General features: G+C 38.2%; 1 protein-coding gene across 9 annotated transcripts in view; it reads right to left on the bottom strand.

Moving 5' to 3' along the window:
* FARS2 (phenylalanyl-tRNA synthetase 2, mitochondrial) overlaps positions 1 to 19,033 on the bottom strand; it is a 536,237-nt gene that overhangs the window by 403,397 nt on the left and 113,807 nt on the right. Inside the window, exon 1 of one of the 9 annotated variants that reach the window (XM_025891115.2) lies at positions 9,435 to 9,454. The exons of the other annotated variants lie outside the window; for them this stretch is intronic. Within the exon in view, the coding sequence (XP_025746900.2) occupies positions 9,435 to 9,450 (16 nt within the window). The 5' untranslated portion in view covers positions 9,451 to 9,454. Of the gene's footprint in view, positions 1 to 9,434; positions 9,455 to 19,033 lie in introns of those variants that run through there. 9 annotated transcript variants of the gene reach the window in all.

Below are 19,033 nucleotides of genomic sequence, written 5' to 3'. Positions count from 1 at the left end.
TGCTGACTTTCTTTTGATACATTTCCCCATAAAAGTCAGAAGGAGTCAAAATCACTCTGCCAGCTTTAGAGTGAGTGCCTCAGAGCCCTATAAAAAGAGCTCACTGCTATTGTTTGTTGATGATGGTATGTGTGAAGATAAGGGGGTAGTTTCTCCCACTGTACGGTATGGGCTAATTCACTCCACCATATTTTCCTTCCTTCTTTGGTCATCCCAAGTTATGCAAATATACAGTATTTTAAGATACTTTGACTAATCAAAGATCAGAGGACATAAAAAATTATTATGTCATGCCAGAGAACATTTACTTATAGCTATTATATATAACTTTGTAAGAAAAAATAAACAATTACAAATACTTAACCCAAATCAGATAAAGAAATGAAAAATCTCAATGGAGTCTGCCTGCTCTTTCTTATGTTCTTGGTTATTGGTAGTTGTAGGAATTACCTAACACCAGAAGAGCCCTTTTTCTCTTACTTTCTGGTCCTCTATTTACATAGTCCAGAAATGTGGATTATTTAGAAAACAGACTTCTGGCTTGATGTTGATATGACCATGAGTTACTGTGCTGCACCACCCAAATCTACCCTCAAGAATGGAGGACTCATCCACTCAGATGCTCCAAAGGTTTCAGACTTTTTTAAAGATACCCTCACCTAGGGGCGCCTGGCTGGCTCAGTTGGAAGAGCATGGGATTCACGGTCTCAGGGTCATGAGTTCAAGCCCCATGTTGGGTGGAGAGATTACTTAAATAAATAAATAAAAACTTTAGAGATAGCCTCACCTAAAAAAAGAGTCTTGCCCAAAATCACACATCCTTCCAGGGACAGCCTGCATCCATTACGGTGGGGGGGTATGTTTCAGGACACAGCTGGCTGGCAGGCCCCCATACAGGTGGCTAAGATCTTCATTGGGATTCGACTTCCCCTCTGCCTAATTCTGCTTCTTCCCGGTCCCCCACAGGTGTGGATGCCAAGAGCAACATCACATAATTAGTAAGTATCCTGCATTGCTAATCTTAATCTCAGAATTTCCTTCCTGGCAAACCCAGCCTGGGACAGATGTGACAGAATTAAATTCTGTCTAAATTAGAATTCTGCTTCTCCTGAAGCAGAAATACAATATACTCACAACTTTATTTTGATACTACCCAGATGCTCATTTTCCTTCTAATCAGAGCAAATTGGTTTTTGTGCAGTTAACATACACATAACATAAAGTTTGTCATTTTTAAGTGCACAGTTCAGTGGCATTTGGTACATTCACATTGTGCAACATCACCACCATCTATCCCTGGACCATTTTTATCATCCCAAACTGAAACTCTGTAAAAACAATTATTTTTTTTTTTAAGATTTTATTTATGTATTTGACAGAGAGAGAACAAGCAGGGGGAGTGGGAGAGGGAGAAGCAGACTCCCCGCCGAGCAGGGAGCCCGACGTGGGGCTCGATCCCAGGACCCCGGAACCATGACCCAAGCAAAAAAAAAAAAAAAAAACAATTATTTTTAAAGCAAAATTATATAGTGACATTTTAACACCTTTAACACTGTAAAATCCTTAGGGAAGTGAGGCTAAAGTTCATTTTCTTCAAGTGTCAAAATCAATGTACTTAGTTCTATGTTCCAACTAGGACAGAGAAGATTTCATGAAAAACTGACATTGGAACTAAAGGAGGGGAAAAAGAAGCCCCAGCGGACCCTAAGCAGTACACCTTAAACAGATAGTGGATCACTTTTCCCAGCCCTTTTTGATACAAATATTATCCTTATTTACTAAAACAGAGCTTATTCTGACCAAAAAACAATGGTCCATGTCATCCAACAGAACTTTCTGCAATGACAGCAACATCCTATATCCACACTGTCAAATATGGTAGACACCAGCCACATATGGTTACTGAGCATGGGAAATGTGGAGAGTGCAATTGAGGGATTTCATTTTTCATTTTATTTAACTTAATACGAATTTAAATTGGCCACATACAACTAGTAGATACCATATTGGACAGGGCAGATCTAGACCCTCATATAAGAAAAATGAGAATTCCATACCCAAAACAATCAAAATTAATTCCCAAGATTGTCTTTTAGTATACAAACTAAGCTTCTAAAATAGTATATGGACTTCAGCTTATAAAAAGAGATAATATTCAATCTTCAGAAAAAACATTTTGAAAACTAGAAAGGACCACAGAAATCATTAAGTCCAACAGTCATATTTTGTGGATAAAGAAGCCAAGTCACAGATTAGCTTTATTCCCAAGAATGTGCAGCCAATCAGTCAGAGGTGATAACTCAGCAGCCTAATTCCCAGATAGATGTTTGTTCTACTCTTAAGCCCAGTTAAGATCTCACCTATCATGTGGAATCTAAAAGAATCAAGTACACAGGAGCATAAAGAGTAGAAAGGTGGTTCCCAGGAATGCAGAGGAGGGGGAAATGGAAAGATATTGGTCAAAAGGTACAAAGTTGCAGTCTGTAAGATGAATAAGTCTAGAGATCTAATGTAAGGCATGACAACAACTACAGTTTATAATACGGTACTGAACATTGGAAATTCACTAAAGAGTAGCTTTCAGACACTTCTCATTAGACACAAAAAAAATGGTAACTATGTGAGGAGATGATTGTGAATTAGTTTGACTGTAGAAATCATCTCATATATATGTATGTGTCAAATCATTATACTATATAACCTTAAGTATATATAATTTTTACTTTAAAAATTAAATTAAGTTAAATTAATAAATAAAAATAAAATGGTACCTAAGATATCCTGTTACATGGTCACAGATTATATTTGGATTCTTTTGGTTGTTCAACAGGCCACATGAGAACGCTGTAAGCTTTCTTTACTACCATAAATCTAGCTCAAGTGACTAGAACTAGCAAAATATCAAGTAAATGTTTGTTGTTAAAATGAATGAATTTTATAATGGTTTAAACAGTCTTTCCTTTCAATCTCCCTTGGTCTTGTATGTAAGAGAAACTAGCAGTGCATTAAGTCTGCTGGACTGGTAATTTCTACAAAGCACAATTTACTTACCAGAAAGGGCCATGGTAATAAGCAAACATGACATATGGTCATAACCATACGAAAAAGATCAGGCACACTCCATTAACCTTCGGATGCAATACTTAAACAGTTTCTACCAAGAAATATGAAATGTGGCTCAGTCAACACACAGTTTGTACATTTTACTCCACTAAAATAATGGTGGGGAAATGGCCAACTTCTATTAACTTTTACTCATGAAAGGGCAAGGCAAAGAGTGTGCTTATATTCCTGCTGGGTAGTATGAATACAAAAAAAGTCTCTAAAAAGGCAGCTGTCTGTGTTACTAGTGAGAGTGTTATTGGTGCAACCTTTCTAGAAAGGAGTTCAGCACTACCAGGAGATTTAAAACTGCTCATACCCTCTGACAGGGTAATTACCCTTCTAGGAATTTATCACAATGAAATAATGTAAATGAAGACAGAAGTTAAACACAAAGGAGTTTCATTACAAAAAAATTAGAAACAACATAAACATCCCCCCAACAAGGGAGTGACTGAGTAAATTATAGAACCATACAATAAAATATTATGCACTCATAAAGTACAACGGTTTCAAAGAGTTTTAATGATATAACCATATACTTATAAAGTGATAAATAGGATATAAAATTGAATGTATGATATGATCTTAACTATGCAAATATATTATCTACCTATAAATATGTGCATACTATATTTAGGAACTAAACAAAATTTAATAAGTATAATATCTGGTCCTTATTTTCTATTTTGTATTTTTATATTTCTAAACTTTCTAAACAGACATCTATTACATTTTAAATTAAACTTTCTTATTTGGAGGGGCGCCTGGGTGGCTCACTCAGTTAAGCGTCTGCCTTCGGCTCAGGTCATGATCCCAGGACCCTGGGATCAAGCCCCACATCAGGCCCCCTGCTCAGTGGGTAGCCTTCCTTCTCCTTCTGCCTGCAACTCCCCCTGCTTGTTTTTTTCTCTCTTAAATAAATAAAATCTTTTTTAAAAAATCTTTAAAGAAAAATAAACTTTCTTATTTTGAAAGAGTTGAATCATTATTATAAGAAGAAGTTGTTTTAAAAGTACCTGCTGAGTTGAGCTCTAGCCATCTTAAAGGCCTGTGTTAAACCCATTTATATCAAGAAGAAACGCCAGGATAAATGTAACATGGCCATAGACAGTTTAACTAATTGTGTTCAGTGACCAGCTAAGCAATTATTTTTTATAACAATGCAGGTGGAATGCTTGGCATGTAAGAACTTCTCTGCCTTTCCGATTTCCTCTCCCTAAGTATAAATCAACTGTCACAGTCACAATGCCAATTACTAAGATATTCAGATTTTCTGGGAAACTGATGCCAGATCCTATACCAAACAAATGCTTTTCCATTATACGCATTAATGAAGTCTTTAATACATGTTAAAGCTAGAGTGTTACATTATATTTTAGTAAAAAAAATATTTCTAAGGAAAATTTTCACTAAAACTTTGTTCAAACTAACCTAGTATCTATGCTTCAGGTCATTGTATGGGACGGTCAGAGGATCTCAGAAAAGTATGGGAGTATTACTACCCTCAGGGCAATCACCAGCCTCAATCCAGCCATGCGCCAGCCCTGACACATGGAAGTTAAAAAGGCTTGTTCCAGTCTCCTGTCTGTCTAACATGGGTTTCTGTCCTAGCGGGCTCTCCTCAATTGAGTTCCCCCTTGCTTGCTGTTACCACTCACTGCTCCAAGGCCAGGAATTAACTCATGACACAGCTTTCACCACAGCGCTCATGGGGTTTTTCACCTGCTGTGATGTGTGTTCTCCAACACCACCAAGCACTTCTCCAATTCTCCACAGACACCAGCTCGGTGTCCTATAACTTACTGAATTCTGACGCTCTCTACCAGGAGACAGAAGTGAGTAGCATGGGTTAAGAGCTCAGCGCCACAAGACTGCCCTCTTGCCCCACTTTAAATGCCAATCACTAGTCCAGGTGATGACCAGCCATATATCAGAGATTTAATTAATTTGCTAGAGCGGAACTCAGGAAAACAGTTTACTTACGATATCACTGGCTTACTATAAAAATATATAACTCAGAAACAGCCAGATGGAAGAAATGCTAAGGACAAGGTATGCAGGAAGGAGGGTAGAGCTTCCATGCCCTCTCTGGGTACACCACCATCCACATGATCAGCAACCCTGAAGCTATCTCAACCACATCCTTCGGGGGTTTTATGGAGGATTCATTCCATAGGCCTGGTTGATTAAATCAACTGTCATGGTGACTGAGCTCCATTTCCAGCCCTTCTCCCCCTCCTCAAAGGTCTAGTTGGTTCCCTGGGCAATAAGCCCCCATCCTCAGATCACCTAGGGGCTTGCTGAAAATCACTTTATTCACATAAACTCAGCTGTGCTAGAAAAGGGTTTGCTATATGAGTAACAAAAGATACCCACTTCACCTTATGGCCCTGGAGCTTTTTCTGGCATTGGCAACAAAACTAAATACTATAACAAAAAAGATGCTCCTATGGGTTACAATTACAACTAGAAATTACAAGGGTTTTAGGAGCTATGTGTGGGGAACATGGACTAAACCAAATATGTATTTCTTATTATCAATCACATTAGCACATCTGGTTCTTGATGTCACCATCAGCAGCACTATGGCCTGAATTCCAGCAATTTCCTCACCACTCAAGGAATGTATAAGAGGTACAACATTATCAAATTCAGCATTTATTCAACTTATTACTCTTCTGGATGATCAGCTTCTGGCATAAGAAGAGAAGTGTGACATAATCTGCATTAGCACCATGGTTTCCTTCAATGTCGTCTTTGCAAGTTCAGTTTCAAACATCACTGTAGTCCCAAGTCAGGACCAAGCATTTGTAGTGTTGATGCAGCGACCTCATTTCAAGCATCAGCAATTGCATAAATAGCATTTTTAAGGCTGAGTTCTTGTACTGTACAGTTCTTGTGCTGAAAGCCATGGAATCTGAGGAATCTATTAACTACAGCAAGCATGCATGTTTTGTTCTATTTTCTTTTTTTAATGTGTTTAATAATGGGAAACTCACTTAAACAAAGTCGAGAGGTTTCAGCAGGGGAGCCCTACCACTCTTCAACTGCAGACCCAATGAGAGACTTGACCTTGCACTCAAAAGGAAGCTGAAGGAAGAGACCCTTTCCTCATCCCCTAGGCAACAGCTCAACCAATGAGAAGCCACCATATTTAGAACTCTGTTTATTCTAATGGACTTTCCTTCATAACTGCCTCTCATTTGTTCCCCAGACCTGCCCGCGGTTCGGGCGCAGCTTGTTTGTGCTGGGATTGCAATTCTCTTTTACGTCCAAGTAAACCCATCTTTTGCTGGAAAAATAACCAGCAGTTTTTACCTTTAAGGTTACCAAAGGCATAAAATTCTTTGGTCACCAGGCTCCATTAAAGATGTCCCATTGTTGGGCTAGGCAAAAGTAACGTCAAAAACATTACTTTTCACAATAAGCTGAAAAGTTAGGTTGTGTGAAGAGTTAACTAGAAACAACAAAATTTCATTTTTCTGCCATCCAGTTTATCATTAGTGAGCTTGTACTTCTGCTATAAGTAGAAATAAACAGTTCAGAAAGTACTTCTCTGGTTACCCTTGCTGTCTTATATAAATAATCATTCCTATGTAAAATGTATATATGCTAGTCCCCCCTTACTCATGGAAGATATGTTCCAAGACACCCAGTGGATGACTAAAACCACAGAGAGTAACGAACCCTATATATCCTGTTTTTTCCTATGCATACATACTTGTGATAAAGTTTACCTTATTAAATGAGGCCCAAGAAGAGGTGAACAAAGGCAACTGATAATAAAATAGAACAATTATAACCATATGCTCTCATAAAAGTTATGTGTGTGTGGCCCCTCTCTCTCTCAAAATTGTCATAGAAGCCAAGAACACAGTTGAAACTTGGTCAAACAGGACAAAGGTCTTACAAATTAAACTGCACACACCAAGATGCTGGTCACCCTAGCCAGAGTTCTTTCCTCCTGAGAGTAAGACTATCATGAAAAAGACCACACCTAAATGAAGTCAGTCATCAGAAAAAAGGCCACACTACCTACATAGAGCTACCTTACAGAATAACTAGGAAGGTTATTCCAGGAGGGATTCTGTGCAACACACAAAGAATAAGAAAACCAAGAGTCCAGCTTGGATGTGCAGAAGAGCAGAAGATACAGTATCCATAAATTCTGGAAATAACTGGGCAACAGGAAAATATATCTCCTGCTGGCTGAGCTGAAGTGAATATAAATAACCTGGATGTTTAAAATAGAAATATTCACAGTTCTCATGCCAAAGGAACCTAGTAGCAATTATCTGTGGACATGTACATCTCTCCCACTGGAAAACAGCCAATACAGGCTCTAATGGACACTGTGTATTTGCAATCATTAATTTGCAATAAAATGAAATGCCTAGGAGAACACTTTAACACACAGTTGTACTGAGAGCATCCCATACTCTTTCCTTGACTTTTGTCCATTTAGACACAATTATTTATTTTGCACAGCATCCAGTGTGCCTAATTCCTGGAAATGACTGTAGGCACTGATAACAACAACATTGCTTTTCTACCTTGGGCACTTTAATAGCGCTGAAGAGAATAAAGTGAACAATCTCTTTTCTCTAAGGATTCACCAAAATGTGTGTTTCTGATGGATTCTGGAGCATGTAAGTAACCAAAGGAAAGCCTCCAAGGCAGGAAGCTGTCGTGCCAACCTACAAGAGGGTCTACAGCCCAGAAACACCAGCGGCCCCTTACCTTTCAAAAATGCTCTTATCTTGCCTGGATAAATGAAAGTACTTCTTACCTTAAGTGACTATTTATTTATCCAGCATTGTAAGGCATGGATTAAAGCCACCAGCAAGAAACTGGCACTGGACGTGTCTGCCTGGGGCACATGGCTTCCACAGACTGGCTAAGGCCCAACTGCAATATTAACGAGTATACCATTTGTCAAGACAATTATGCAAGAAGACTTGGCAGTTGCACATAGAGGGCAAGTCTGATGAGAGATGGTGCCAGGGCACACGGATCAGAGAGCCCAGGAAATCCCTTGACACTTCAGTCTCCTTTTGTAATAGTCACCTTTTGTGTAGATAATGTTTTTTATTACAATTAAGACAGGGGGTGGGGGGGGAGAAGGAGCAGGAAAAGCAGTTTTAAAACAGTCATTATCTGAATATACAATGTTCCCATTCAGAAGAGAGGTCTTTTCAACACTATAAATTCAGTTGAGAAATGACTATCAATACCATTCTTTGCTAATAAATGCCATATTTTCAAGAATGAGAGATGTGAAAATGTTCTGTCACACTGGAGGCTTCTTAATTATTCAAGTATAGAGGGGTACTCAAGAGAAAAGTATCTTGTGATGGACACAAAAACAAATGGAAAAATACAGCACTCGGTTCCAAGAGAAATGAGTTTCGTTGTCCTAAGTCAAAAGGTTAAAATCTGTAATTAAACAAATGCATGGGGGAATGACTGCAGACCAAAGACGCTGCAAAATTGATTTGAAGATTGGTTAATAAGTGTCTAAAGATACCACCATATTTGGAATTGCAGAGAGATTCCCAACCACTCTTGTACTATTTTTCACTTAGGAAAAGTATCATCAGTTAAAATTAAGATCACATAACCAGTATCCATTAGTATGAATGAACCTTTCCTCAATATGCCAGGGAAAAAGTTCCTCTCAATGCATGTAAAATACAAAACACAAACACAGTATTAAACACATGTACCAAACTCATTCTTTATCCTCCCCAGCATCTCATCAAACTCAAGTGAAACATCAAAACTGCTAGTTACTCTCAACTTGAACCAACCTACTAGTTATTTTTTATTTTTGTTTTTAATGAGAGGTATATACTGTGGTTCTCCATATTCCATATTTGGAGAATGACAGAATAATTACCCACTAACTTCCTCATTTAAGATAACTGTATAATAATCTTACTAAGATACACATACACAACAGTTTTAAAATTAAAAAGTACTCAGCTAATGAAAAAGAATAAAGTTTTCACCCAGAAATAATTTAGCAAGTGGAATGGCTATGGCAAGTAAAATTAAAACCCGTTTTAAATCAACTCACTAGACTGCATATTAAAAACTATTTTCAGCAATTAGAAATATTACTGCTACATAGAAGAAACAGCCTCCAGGTTAAAAATTATTTTCTCCTAAATATTCTAAATAAACTGATTTTATCTAAGATTCTCTAAATAAAGTCCTGGAGTCTGCTATAGTGGAGAAAGGAGTAAACTTTAGCACACGAAGGCTCTGCTGGCCCTCAGTTCCACAGTTATTAAGTAGATGCTATCAGCCTTGAAATATGTCTCCACCTGCAAATGGTGACATAACATCACCTCCTCTCTGATGGGTTTTCTTTCTTCTTTTTATTATTTCTTTCATTTCATCCTCAGGACAACACTACAGAAAAAAAAAAAAAACTGATTTGTCCAAAGTCACGCGTACTAACTGAAAACTGAAAGTGCTAAACAGCATCAGAACTGAAACCCAGGCCTTCTGACTCTTCCAGGTCCTAGTCGGCCCCTGCCACTTCCATTATCAGCCATCTCCTGAGAAATACCAGCCTTCCTTGCTTTTTCCAACAGACAGTCCTGATGAGTTCCTTGGCAATTTTCTTTTCAAACTAAAACACACCTTCCCATTGACATGCTTCATAATTCCAGAGATGTTATCTCTGTGAAACCATGTCTTATCCTACATACTTCCCCAAACCCAACTGAGCCATTTCTCCTCTCTTCCCCATGTGCACATAAGACACTCACTGAACGCATCCAAGAACTGCTAGTCCATCTACTAGATCTTAAGTGACTGGAGGACAGGGATGATGTTTCTGTCCTTTAAAAAAAGGAATGTTTTTCCAAGTCAAAAGGAGTGAACCGCATTAGGAATATCCATGCTATAGATTTCTCTATCACTGTTCTGCTGAGAAAAGACACTATTCATTAACTCACAGTGACATTTCCATGGTGTCACCCTCTCCCCACAACACATGTAACGATAAACTAGCTAAAAGCAAAGTACAGCACTAACGTTCATTTAGCAAGCCATTTAAAAGGACGGAAATCAAACAACATTCTTTCTAACTTCAGAGCAGGCTGTTATGTGCATGCTAAATCATATTCTGAATATAGTGACAAGATGGCAGAAGAGTGAAATTTAGGCCCCCTTATGAGGGTTCCATCAGCCCCCAATCAGCCCCAATCAGTCCAAATTATATTGTCCTCTCCACTAACACTGCCCTGTAAAAAATATAGTTCTGCATTTCTCTATATGCCTCATAACTTGTAAAGATTAGCTAGTGCATGGAAGCAATTAATTGAAATTGCAAAATACATATGAAATAGAAATAATGAAAATAATATATACATAGTCCATTCCCATTATTCACAGTAGTTATGATCTATAACATCTCTGAGAACACTAGATTAGTGAATACTGAACCACTGCTCCTAGGGGAAATACAGAGTTAGTTTCCTGTGAGCCTCTGTTCACATTTTTGTCCACTAATCAATATACAATCTTGTTTTGTGTGTGTTTCTGTTAAAAGATACTCTATTTAATATATACTGTTGATTCACTAACATTGAACTCACAACCAACAGCACTATAACTCAGGGCTGAATGAACCTATCTAACACAGGTGTTTTTCTCCATTAGGCACATCACAGCCTTCTTGAGCTTGGAAGCATGAGACAGACCTTGAGCACTACTCTTGGGGACCATTTTAAACAGCAAAATCATCCACAACAAACACAAAAATGTGAAAAACATGGCACTAAATAGATGGCAAAAAGGATACGTGTTTACAGCAAGGGCTGAAATAAGAAGGCAGAGCATTGCCTTGTTGGACCTCAGGAGGAAACATGGATGCCTCAAAGTTTTAATACTCGGTGCGTGTCCTCAAATGACCGAGAAAGCCCCACAAGTGTTGATTTTGAGGTTACAAACAAATGGTAGCAATTAGGTAAATTCACAAATACAGAATCCATGAATAATCCATGAATAATAAGGACTGCATGAATGTTAAGATATTGACAAGAGCAGATGCCTCCAAGAAAGAGAACTGGGTGGCTGGGAAACAGAAGAAGGGAGAAAAACTTACTTTTGTACCAAAGTGTTATAACCTCTTGAATTTTGGTGTGTGTGTGAGAGAGAGAGACAGAATTTTATGACCTGTGCTCAGATAAAATAGCATTAAACATATTAATGTGAAAAAAGTAAAAGTAAGTTTTGGGTTCCAGTTGTAAAAAGACAAGCAAATAAAATTAATAACAAGGAAGAATGAAAGTAGAAACAAATGAAATCAAATATGGAAAATCACAAATATTTGGAGTTTCTCTACCTTGAGGAACTGACAACAGACTCTCACAAGAGAGAACAGCACAGAGGGAAGAAAAAAAAATCCTATACCTTAGGCTCTCCAAGGAGGGAGCCACAGGAGGTAGGATACAAAATGAAGATATTTTAGAAATAATTATATAGTAAGGAATGAGCTTTATACTTAAGTTAATTTTTCCAGGAAATTTAAACTTATTATTTTAAACAACTAAAATGCTTTTGCATAAGACAGTGGCTCTCAAAGTGTGGGCCCAGGACCAGCAACATCAATATCAATAAAGAAACTGTGAGTAATAGATTCTCAGGCCCTGCCCCTGACCCAAGAAATAGAGACTCTGGGGCAGGACCAGCAGTCTACACCTTAACAAGGCTTGTGGGTGATTCTATGTCAGCAAAATCTGGAGAACCACTGGTACAGAAATACTCTGAAATGTTACTATACTCTTTAACAAAGGCTATACATAAAATTTAAACTTTTCTCAATGACAACCCTCATCCTTCAGGAAAAGCCACTGCTATTCTTTGCAATCATGCAGTTTTTTTAGTGTTTTAAATTTTTTTGCCTCTTTGATTTCAGTTGGCCAGCAGAACCTCTACCACTGTTCTAATAGTACTAATAGCCCTGCCAACCTCTCTGAGTTTGAGGCTTTCACTCTGTTGTAAGCTATCAGAGAAGCAAAATAATTAAGCTCATTAGAATCAAATGCAAGTATCCATAAGATTGGGTGCAGACTTAAGGAATAAAGTGCCTGGTTTTAGTGCAGGAAGATTGAAATGGCCAGTTTTTTATTCCTATAGGCTTTTAATTCCCAGACCTTGGCTATGCACCAAAAGAATGACATGGGTAGAAAATTAATCTCTGGATATAATGGAGATGTTAATATACTAAGATTTGGAAATATTTTTCACTTAGGATAGAATATATGTCTGTGTCTATTGTTCTAAGAACTCACTTCGCAAAGTACAAAGTTGCAAAGAGGAGGAGCTCAGAAGCCTGGTTTCCCATTTTACCTTGGGATTCATTCTTCCACAGCATTTCCAACATTTGAAAGGATGGTTCTCTCTGTGGCTGGTTAAGCAAGTATTGACATTTGGAAAGAAACCTAAAAACTTAAAGTCAGAGGGAACTTAAAGATGAGCCAGACCAAGTATGGCATTTAACAGATGTGAAAACTGAGGCCCAGAGACATCTCCCCTGCAGACACCAGGTGAACTACAGACCAGGCTTTCTATTCTCCTTTACTTGTCACCTAGTGCTCTTTCCATAATCTGACCTGTTTTTCCTTCACACAAAGAAAGTACAACCACCCACAGAGTAGTAAGCAAATACTTGAACAGAGTGGGCATTACATACTTAAATTATTTTAGATTTTAGAATAGCCAAAACAATCTTGAAGAAGAAAAACAAAGCTGGAAGAATCACACTTCCAGATTTGAAGTTATACTACAAAGCTGTAGTAATCGAGACAGTATGGCACTGGCACAAAAATAGACAAACAGATCAATGGAACAGGACAGAAAACCCAGAAACAAACTCACAATTTTATGGTCAATTAATCTTCAACAAAGCAGGAAAGAATATGCAATGGGAAAAAGAGTCTCTTCAATAAATGGTTTTGGGAAAATTGGAGAGCTTCATGAAAAAGAATAAAACTGGACCATTTTCTTACATCATACACAAAAGTAAACTCAAAATGGATTAAAGACCTAAACATGAGACCTGACAACATAAAAATTCTTAGGAGACAGTACAGGCAGTAATTTCTTTGACATCAGCCATAGCAACATCTTCCTAGATAAGTCTCCTGAGGCAAGGGAAACAAAATCAAAAATAAACTATTGGGACTACATCAAAATAAAAAGCTTCTGCACAGCAAAGGAAAGAATCAGCAAAACTAAAAGACAACCTATTGAATGGGAGATGACATATCTGATAAAGGGTTAGTACCCAGAATATATAAAGAACTGATATGACTCAACATCCCACAAAAAAAAAAAAAAATCCAATTTAAAAAAAGGCAGAAGACAGAAACAGACATTTATCCAAAGAAGACATCCAGATGGCCAAACAGATACATGAAAAGATGCTCAACATCACTCATCATCAGGGAACTGCAAATCAAAATGACAATGAGGTATTGCCTTACACCTGTCAGAATGGCTGAAATCAAAAACACAAGAAACAACAAGTGTTGGCAAGGATGTGGAGAAACAAGAACCCTCTTGCACTGCTGGTGGGAATGCAAACTGGTGCAGCCACTGTGGAAAACAGTAGGTAGGTTCCTCAAAAACTTAGAAACAACTTTACAATCTAGTAATTGAACTACGGGGTATTTACCCAAATAAAACAAGAACACTAATTCAAAAGGATACATGCACCCCTATGTTTATTGCAGCATTATTTACAATAGCCAAATTATGGAAACATCCCAAGTGTCCATCAATAGATAAATGGACACATACACACACACACACACACACACACACACACACACACACACACTAGAATATTATGCAGCCATAAAAAAGAATGAAATCTTACCATCTGCAACAACATGGATGGAGCTAGAGTACAATGCTAAGCAAAATAAGTCAGAGAAAGACAAATACCAGATGATTTCACTCATACGTGAAATTAAGAAACAAAACAAATGAAGAACAAAAGAAAGAAGAGAGAGAGAGAGAGAGGCAGAGAAGCAAACCAAGAGCCAGACTCTTAACTATAGAGAACAAAGTGATGGTTCCCAGAGGGGAGGTGGGGGAGGGTGAGTGAAATAGGTAAAGGGGGCTAAAAGGACACCCCCGTGATGAGCCGAGTAATGTACAGAACAGTTAAATCACTATATTGTACACCTGAAACTAAAATAACACTGTATGGTAACTATACGGAATTAAAATAAAAAACCTTAATAAAATCAAGAGAAAAATCAATGTTAATCTCCTAAAAGAGGAGCATTATTTTTAAGGTTTCCTCCCAGAAATTAAAGTTACCGTCAAAAAAAAACATCATGGCAGTAGATGACCTACCTCATTAATGTGGAAAAAACAAAAGCTGTTTTCAAATATTTACTGCCAGAGATTTAGTCTGTTAGACACAGTGTCCTTGTCTTTTTATAGCGATGGCAAAAGTGCACTGCCTCTAAATGACTGAAGAGGGCAAAACAAGAAACCGAGTATTCCCACTTGGAAAAAGCTTAAGTGTCCAACTCTAAGGAGCTGGTGAAATAAAGTATGGTACTGCTAAATTAATTTTAAAAAGAGGCCATTAGACCGAGGTGGCTGTAACACCATGGCGGCCTACAAAAGCAAACCAAAGTCTAAGCCCACAAATGCTTCAAGGTTACAAAATCAAAACTTAAGAACCACCTATCACAAACAGCCAACTAGGTGGTAAGCTATAGCCAATCAATAATTTCCTTACTTTGTTTCCACCTTTTCTCTATAAAAGTCTCTCCCCAAGCTCCTGTCCATGAAGTGCTCCTAACCATTTTTGGTTTGGCATTGCCCAATTCGAATCTATAGTTGCTCAAATAAATGCTTAAAATGGTTAATGTGCATCTGATTATCTTTTAACAGTACAAATGATGTGAGAGAAAACAGTAATTAAAAATATTTTTGACATTGGGCAATGATCACAAAATAAAGCAGCTAAAAAAATTATACGTATAACACGATCTTTATTTTTTATATGTGTTTCTTTTTTTTTAAAAGATTTTATTTATTTATTTGAGAGAGAGAGAATGAGAGATAGAGAGCACGAGAGGGAAGAGAGTCAGAGGGAGAAGCAGACTCCCTGCGAGCAGGGAGCCCAATGCGGGACTCGATCCCGGGACTCCAGGATCATGACCTGAGCCGAAGGCAGTCGCCCAACCAACTGAGCCACCCAGGCGCCCTATATGTGTGTGTTTCTTATCATAGAAAAACTATCATAAGAGCATAGCAAGAAATTAACTCCATCTGATTTCCCCTGCCCTGCTTTTACACACGGAGCTTCTGTAATAGGGGAAGGGGAGAAATGTAGTTTATTGCAGAGGATCAGTTAATCACTGTCAATATTCTGTCAAGGTACTCCTGAAAATCCTCCATGAGCTATTACAAGGAATATATCAGAAATGTGTTTTTTGGAGATGTAGACTTTCCTCAGTTTGCTAAATTTTGAGTCCACCAATCAGTAGCTGTTCATCGACCTGTAAAAAGATACACTCCCACAATCTAAAAAAATTAAATTTGCATCTCCCTATCCAATTCTTTTCTTTGGTCATAAAGCTTATTGCCCTCATAAAAACTAAAGCATTTGTAGGGAAAGAAAAAGCTTTCCTCGACCCTCTTAGGGTCTATGGCAGGGTTTGAAAATTAAAGTAACAAAGATTAATAGGAGAAAAACATGCAAATTTTATTAAATGTTCACAATGTACATGGGAGCCTTCACAGGAGAATCAAGGCCCAAAGCAGGACCAGAGCAGGAAGCTTGTATATCCTGTAGACAGAGAAACAATCAATTTGTGAAGGGTGAGGGGTAGTAAATGATGAAGTAACTAAGAAGGTAAGGGTTAGTTTAACAAGGTTTGTACAGATTTCTCGGCCCCAAATTCCCTCCCTGGTGATAATAATGCATTCTTTCTTCCTAGTACAGGGAGGGTACCTTTCATATGGGAGATTTACCTCCTGCTTTCAAAGAAGGTGGTGAGAAGCAGAGTGACCTTCTTACTTGTGTCATTTTTTCAAATTCCTTCAGCTTAAGATTTTTAATATGCCAAGGTGCCATATTTTGAGGTAAGCTTATCCTGAACCCCATCATATTCGTGCAGTCAATCAAGCATCCAGCATATTTGCATTAATGCATCATATATCCCAGCTACAAAGGCAAGTACTGGGAATATAAAGCTGAATAAATGATGGTCCTCTACTCAAACACAGTCTGGAATTTAACACAATAGAGTGAAATAAGTATGGCCCTGAAGCTCTCTGAAGCTACAATATCCTCCCTGGGTAGTATCCCACCACCTAGACACATCTGAATCCCAAATATTTATATCCAAACTTGTCTTCACTTTCTGTATGTTCAGAAACTAGCAGTGAATTTGGTAAAAAGTAGGAACTTACTAAATGAGTAAATGACTGTCAAATATAACAAGGGCTAAAAGACAACCCAGCTCTCTAGAGGAATTAGATTTCAAGGGGATTTTTAAAATTAAACTTTTAATTTTGAGATAATTATAGATTTACAAACAGTTATAATAAATACTATAGAAAGAACCCAAGGACTCTTTGCCCAATTTCCCCCAATGATAACATTTGGCAAAACTACAGCACCAAGATCACAACCAGGATACTGACACCGATATGTTCAAAACACAGAACATTCCAACCTCAAGCTGCCCTTTGACAAGCCATGTTCATCTCTCCCCCAACGAGATCCGTCACCCATGGTAACCAGTAAGTCTATGCTCCACTCCCGTAATTTTAGAATTTCAAGAATACATACAATATGGGACCCCTTAGGATTGCATATTTTCTTTTTTTTTTTAAGATTTTATTTATTTGACAGAGAAAGAGAGAGAAAAAGAGAGAGCATGAGCACAGCAGGGAAAGCAGCAGGCAAAGGGAGAGGGAGAAGCAGGCTCCCCACTGAGCAGGGAGCCCGATGCGGGGCTCGATCCCAGGACCCTGGGATCATGACCTGAGTCGAAGGAAGACACTTAACTGAGCCACCCAGGCACCCCAGGACTGCATATTTTCTTTCAGCTTAATTCTCTAGAGAGTCATCCAGGTTGCTGTATCAAGACTTTGTGCCATTTTATTGCTAACTAGTACCCATGTGTGAGATCATAGAATGAAATTCATTCTATGGTCATATATAGTCTCTGCCCCTGGCTTCCGGCAAAGAGCTCCTAAAACTCTCATAAATTCCTAAGTGATAAGAACAGTAGGAGCATCTCTTGTTCTAATATTTGGTCTTTGGCCCCATTCCTGACACAGGGCTTCTAAAATCCTTGTACATTCCTACATGGTAAGAGCACTAGGAGCAACTTTTGTTCTAATGAGGCAACCCTAGGTGAACTCCTAGATGGAGGCTGGTCATCAGAAAGACCAAGCCCTGAGTAGAAGCTTGGAATATTCAGCCCTACCCCCAACGCCCAAGGAGGGGAGAGGGCCTAGAAATGGAATTAATAATTGATCATGCCTATGCGAAGAAGCCTCCATAAAATCCTAATAATGCAAGGTTCAGAGAACTTCCAGGTTGAACACACCCACACTAGGAGGGTATTGCACCCCAACTGCACAGAGATAGAAGCAACTGCACTCAGGAAGCCCCACCGGACCACACCTTGTGTATCTCTTCATGTAGCTCTTCATCTATACCCTTTATCATATCCTTTAATAAACTGGTAAACATAAATGTTTCCCTGAGTTTTGTGAGTTCTATTCTCCAGCAAATTAATAAAAACTTGAGGAGGGGTTGAAGGAACCTCTAACTTATAGGCAGGTGCTCAGAAGCACAGATGACACTTGCGAAGGGCATCCGAAGTGTTTGTGTGTTTTATGAGACTGAGCCCTTATCCTGTGGGATCTGACATTATCTCTAGGTAGAGAGTGATAGAATTGGTTAAATTGTGGGACACCTAGCTGATGTCTGAGAATTGCTTATTGATGCATCTCCAAATATTCAGTGACCCAAAGCGTCAGAAGTGAAGCATTCTCCGTAAAGGTAAAAAAGACAGACACACAGGAGGACATACGCCATAGGGGAGAACTGGGCTTTTCCCTACACAGGAAGGTGAAAAACAGAGTGTTTTTGCTTTATACCATAGTATGACTGTCCTACATTTTAACAAGTCACCCTTTGAAGGATATCTGGGTTGTTTCTGTGTTTTGGCTATTATAAAGGGGAAAAAATGCTGCTATGAACATTCATGTACAGATTTTTATGTAAACACATGTTTTCATGTCTCTGGGATAAATGCCCAAGGGTGTAATTGCTGGGTCACATGGGAGTTGTGGGTTTAGTTTTACAAGAAACTGCCAAACTGTTTTCCAGAGTTGTTGTACATTTTACTTCCTACCAACAATGTATGAGTGATGCCGGTTCTCTACAAGCTCACCAACCATTTGGAGTTGTCACATTCCTTTTTATTTTTGCCATTCTGATTGGTATGTAGTGATATCGCATTGTGGTTTAAATTTGCATTTCCCTAACGGGTAATGATGATGAACATCTTTTTTGTATGCTTATTTGCCATCTGTAAATCTTCTTAAGTAAAATGTCCATTTTCTAATTGTACTATTTTTTTGTTTCTGTTTGATTGTTGAATTCTGAAGTTCTGTATAAGCTGAATGCTGGTCCTTTACCAAACATGTAGCTTGAAAATATTTTCTCCCAGCCTTGAAATTTATATTTTCATTCTCTTAACAGGGTCTTTAGCAAAGTAAAAATCCAATTTTGATGAGATCCAATTCATTGATTTTTTTTTCTCTTATGAATCATGGTTTGAGTGTCAAGTCTTGGAATTACTTGTCAAGCCCTAGAACCCCATGTTTTTTCTAAAAGAATTATACTTTTGCATTTTACAGT

The sequence above is a fragment of the Callorhinus ursinus genome, unplaced genomic scaffold, assembly GCF_003265705.2.
Source record: "Callorhinus ursinus isolate GAN/ISIS: 27379988/994484 unplaced genomic scaffold, GSC_fseal_2.0 scaffold26, whole genome shotgun sequence".
NCBI lineage: Eukaryota > Metazoa > Chordata > Mammalia > Carnivora > Otariidae > Callorhinus > Callorhinus ursinus.
The sequence above is the reverse complement of the archived record's forward strand: the minus strand, read 5'-3'. Positions and strand labels throughout refer to the sequence as shown.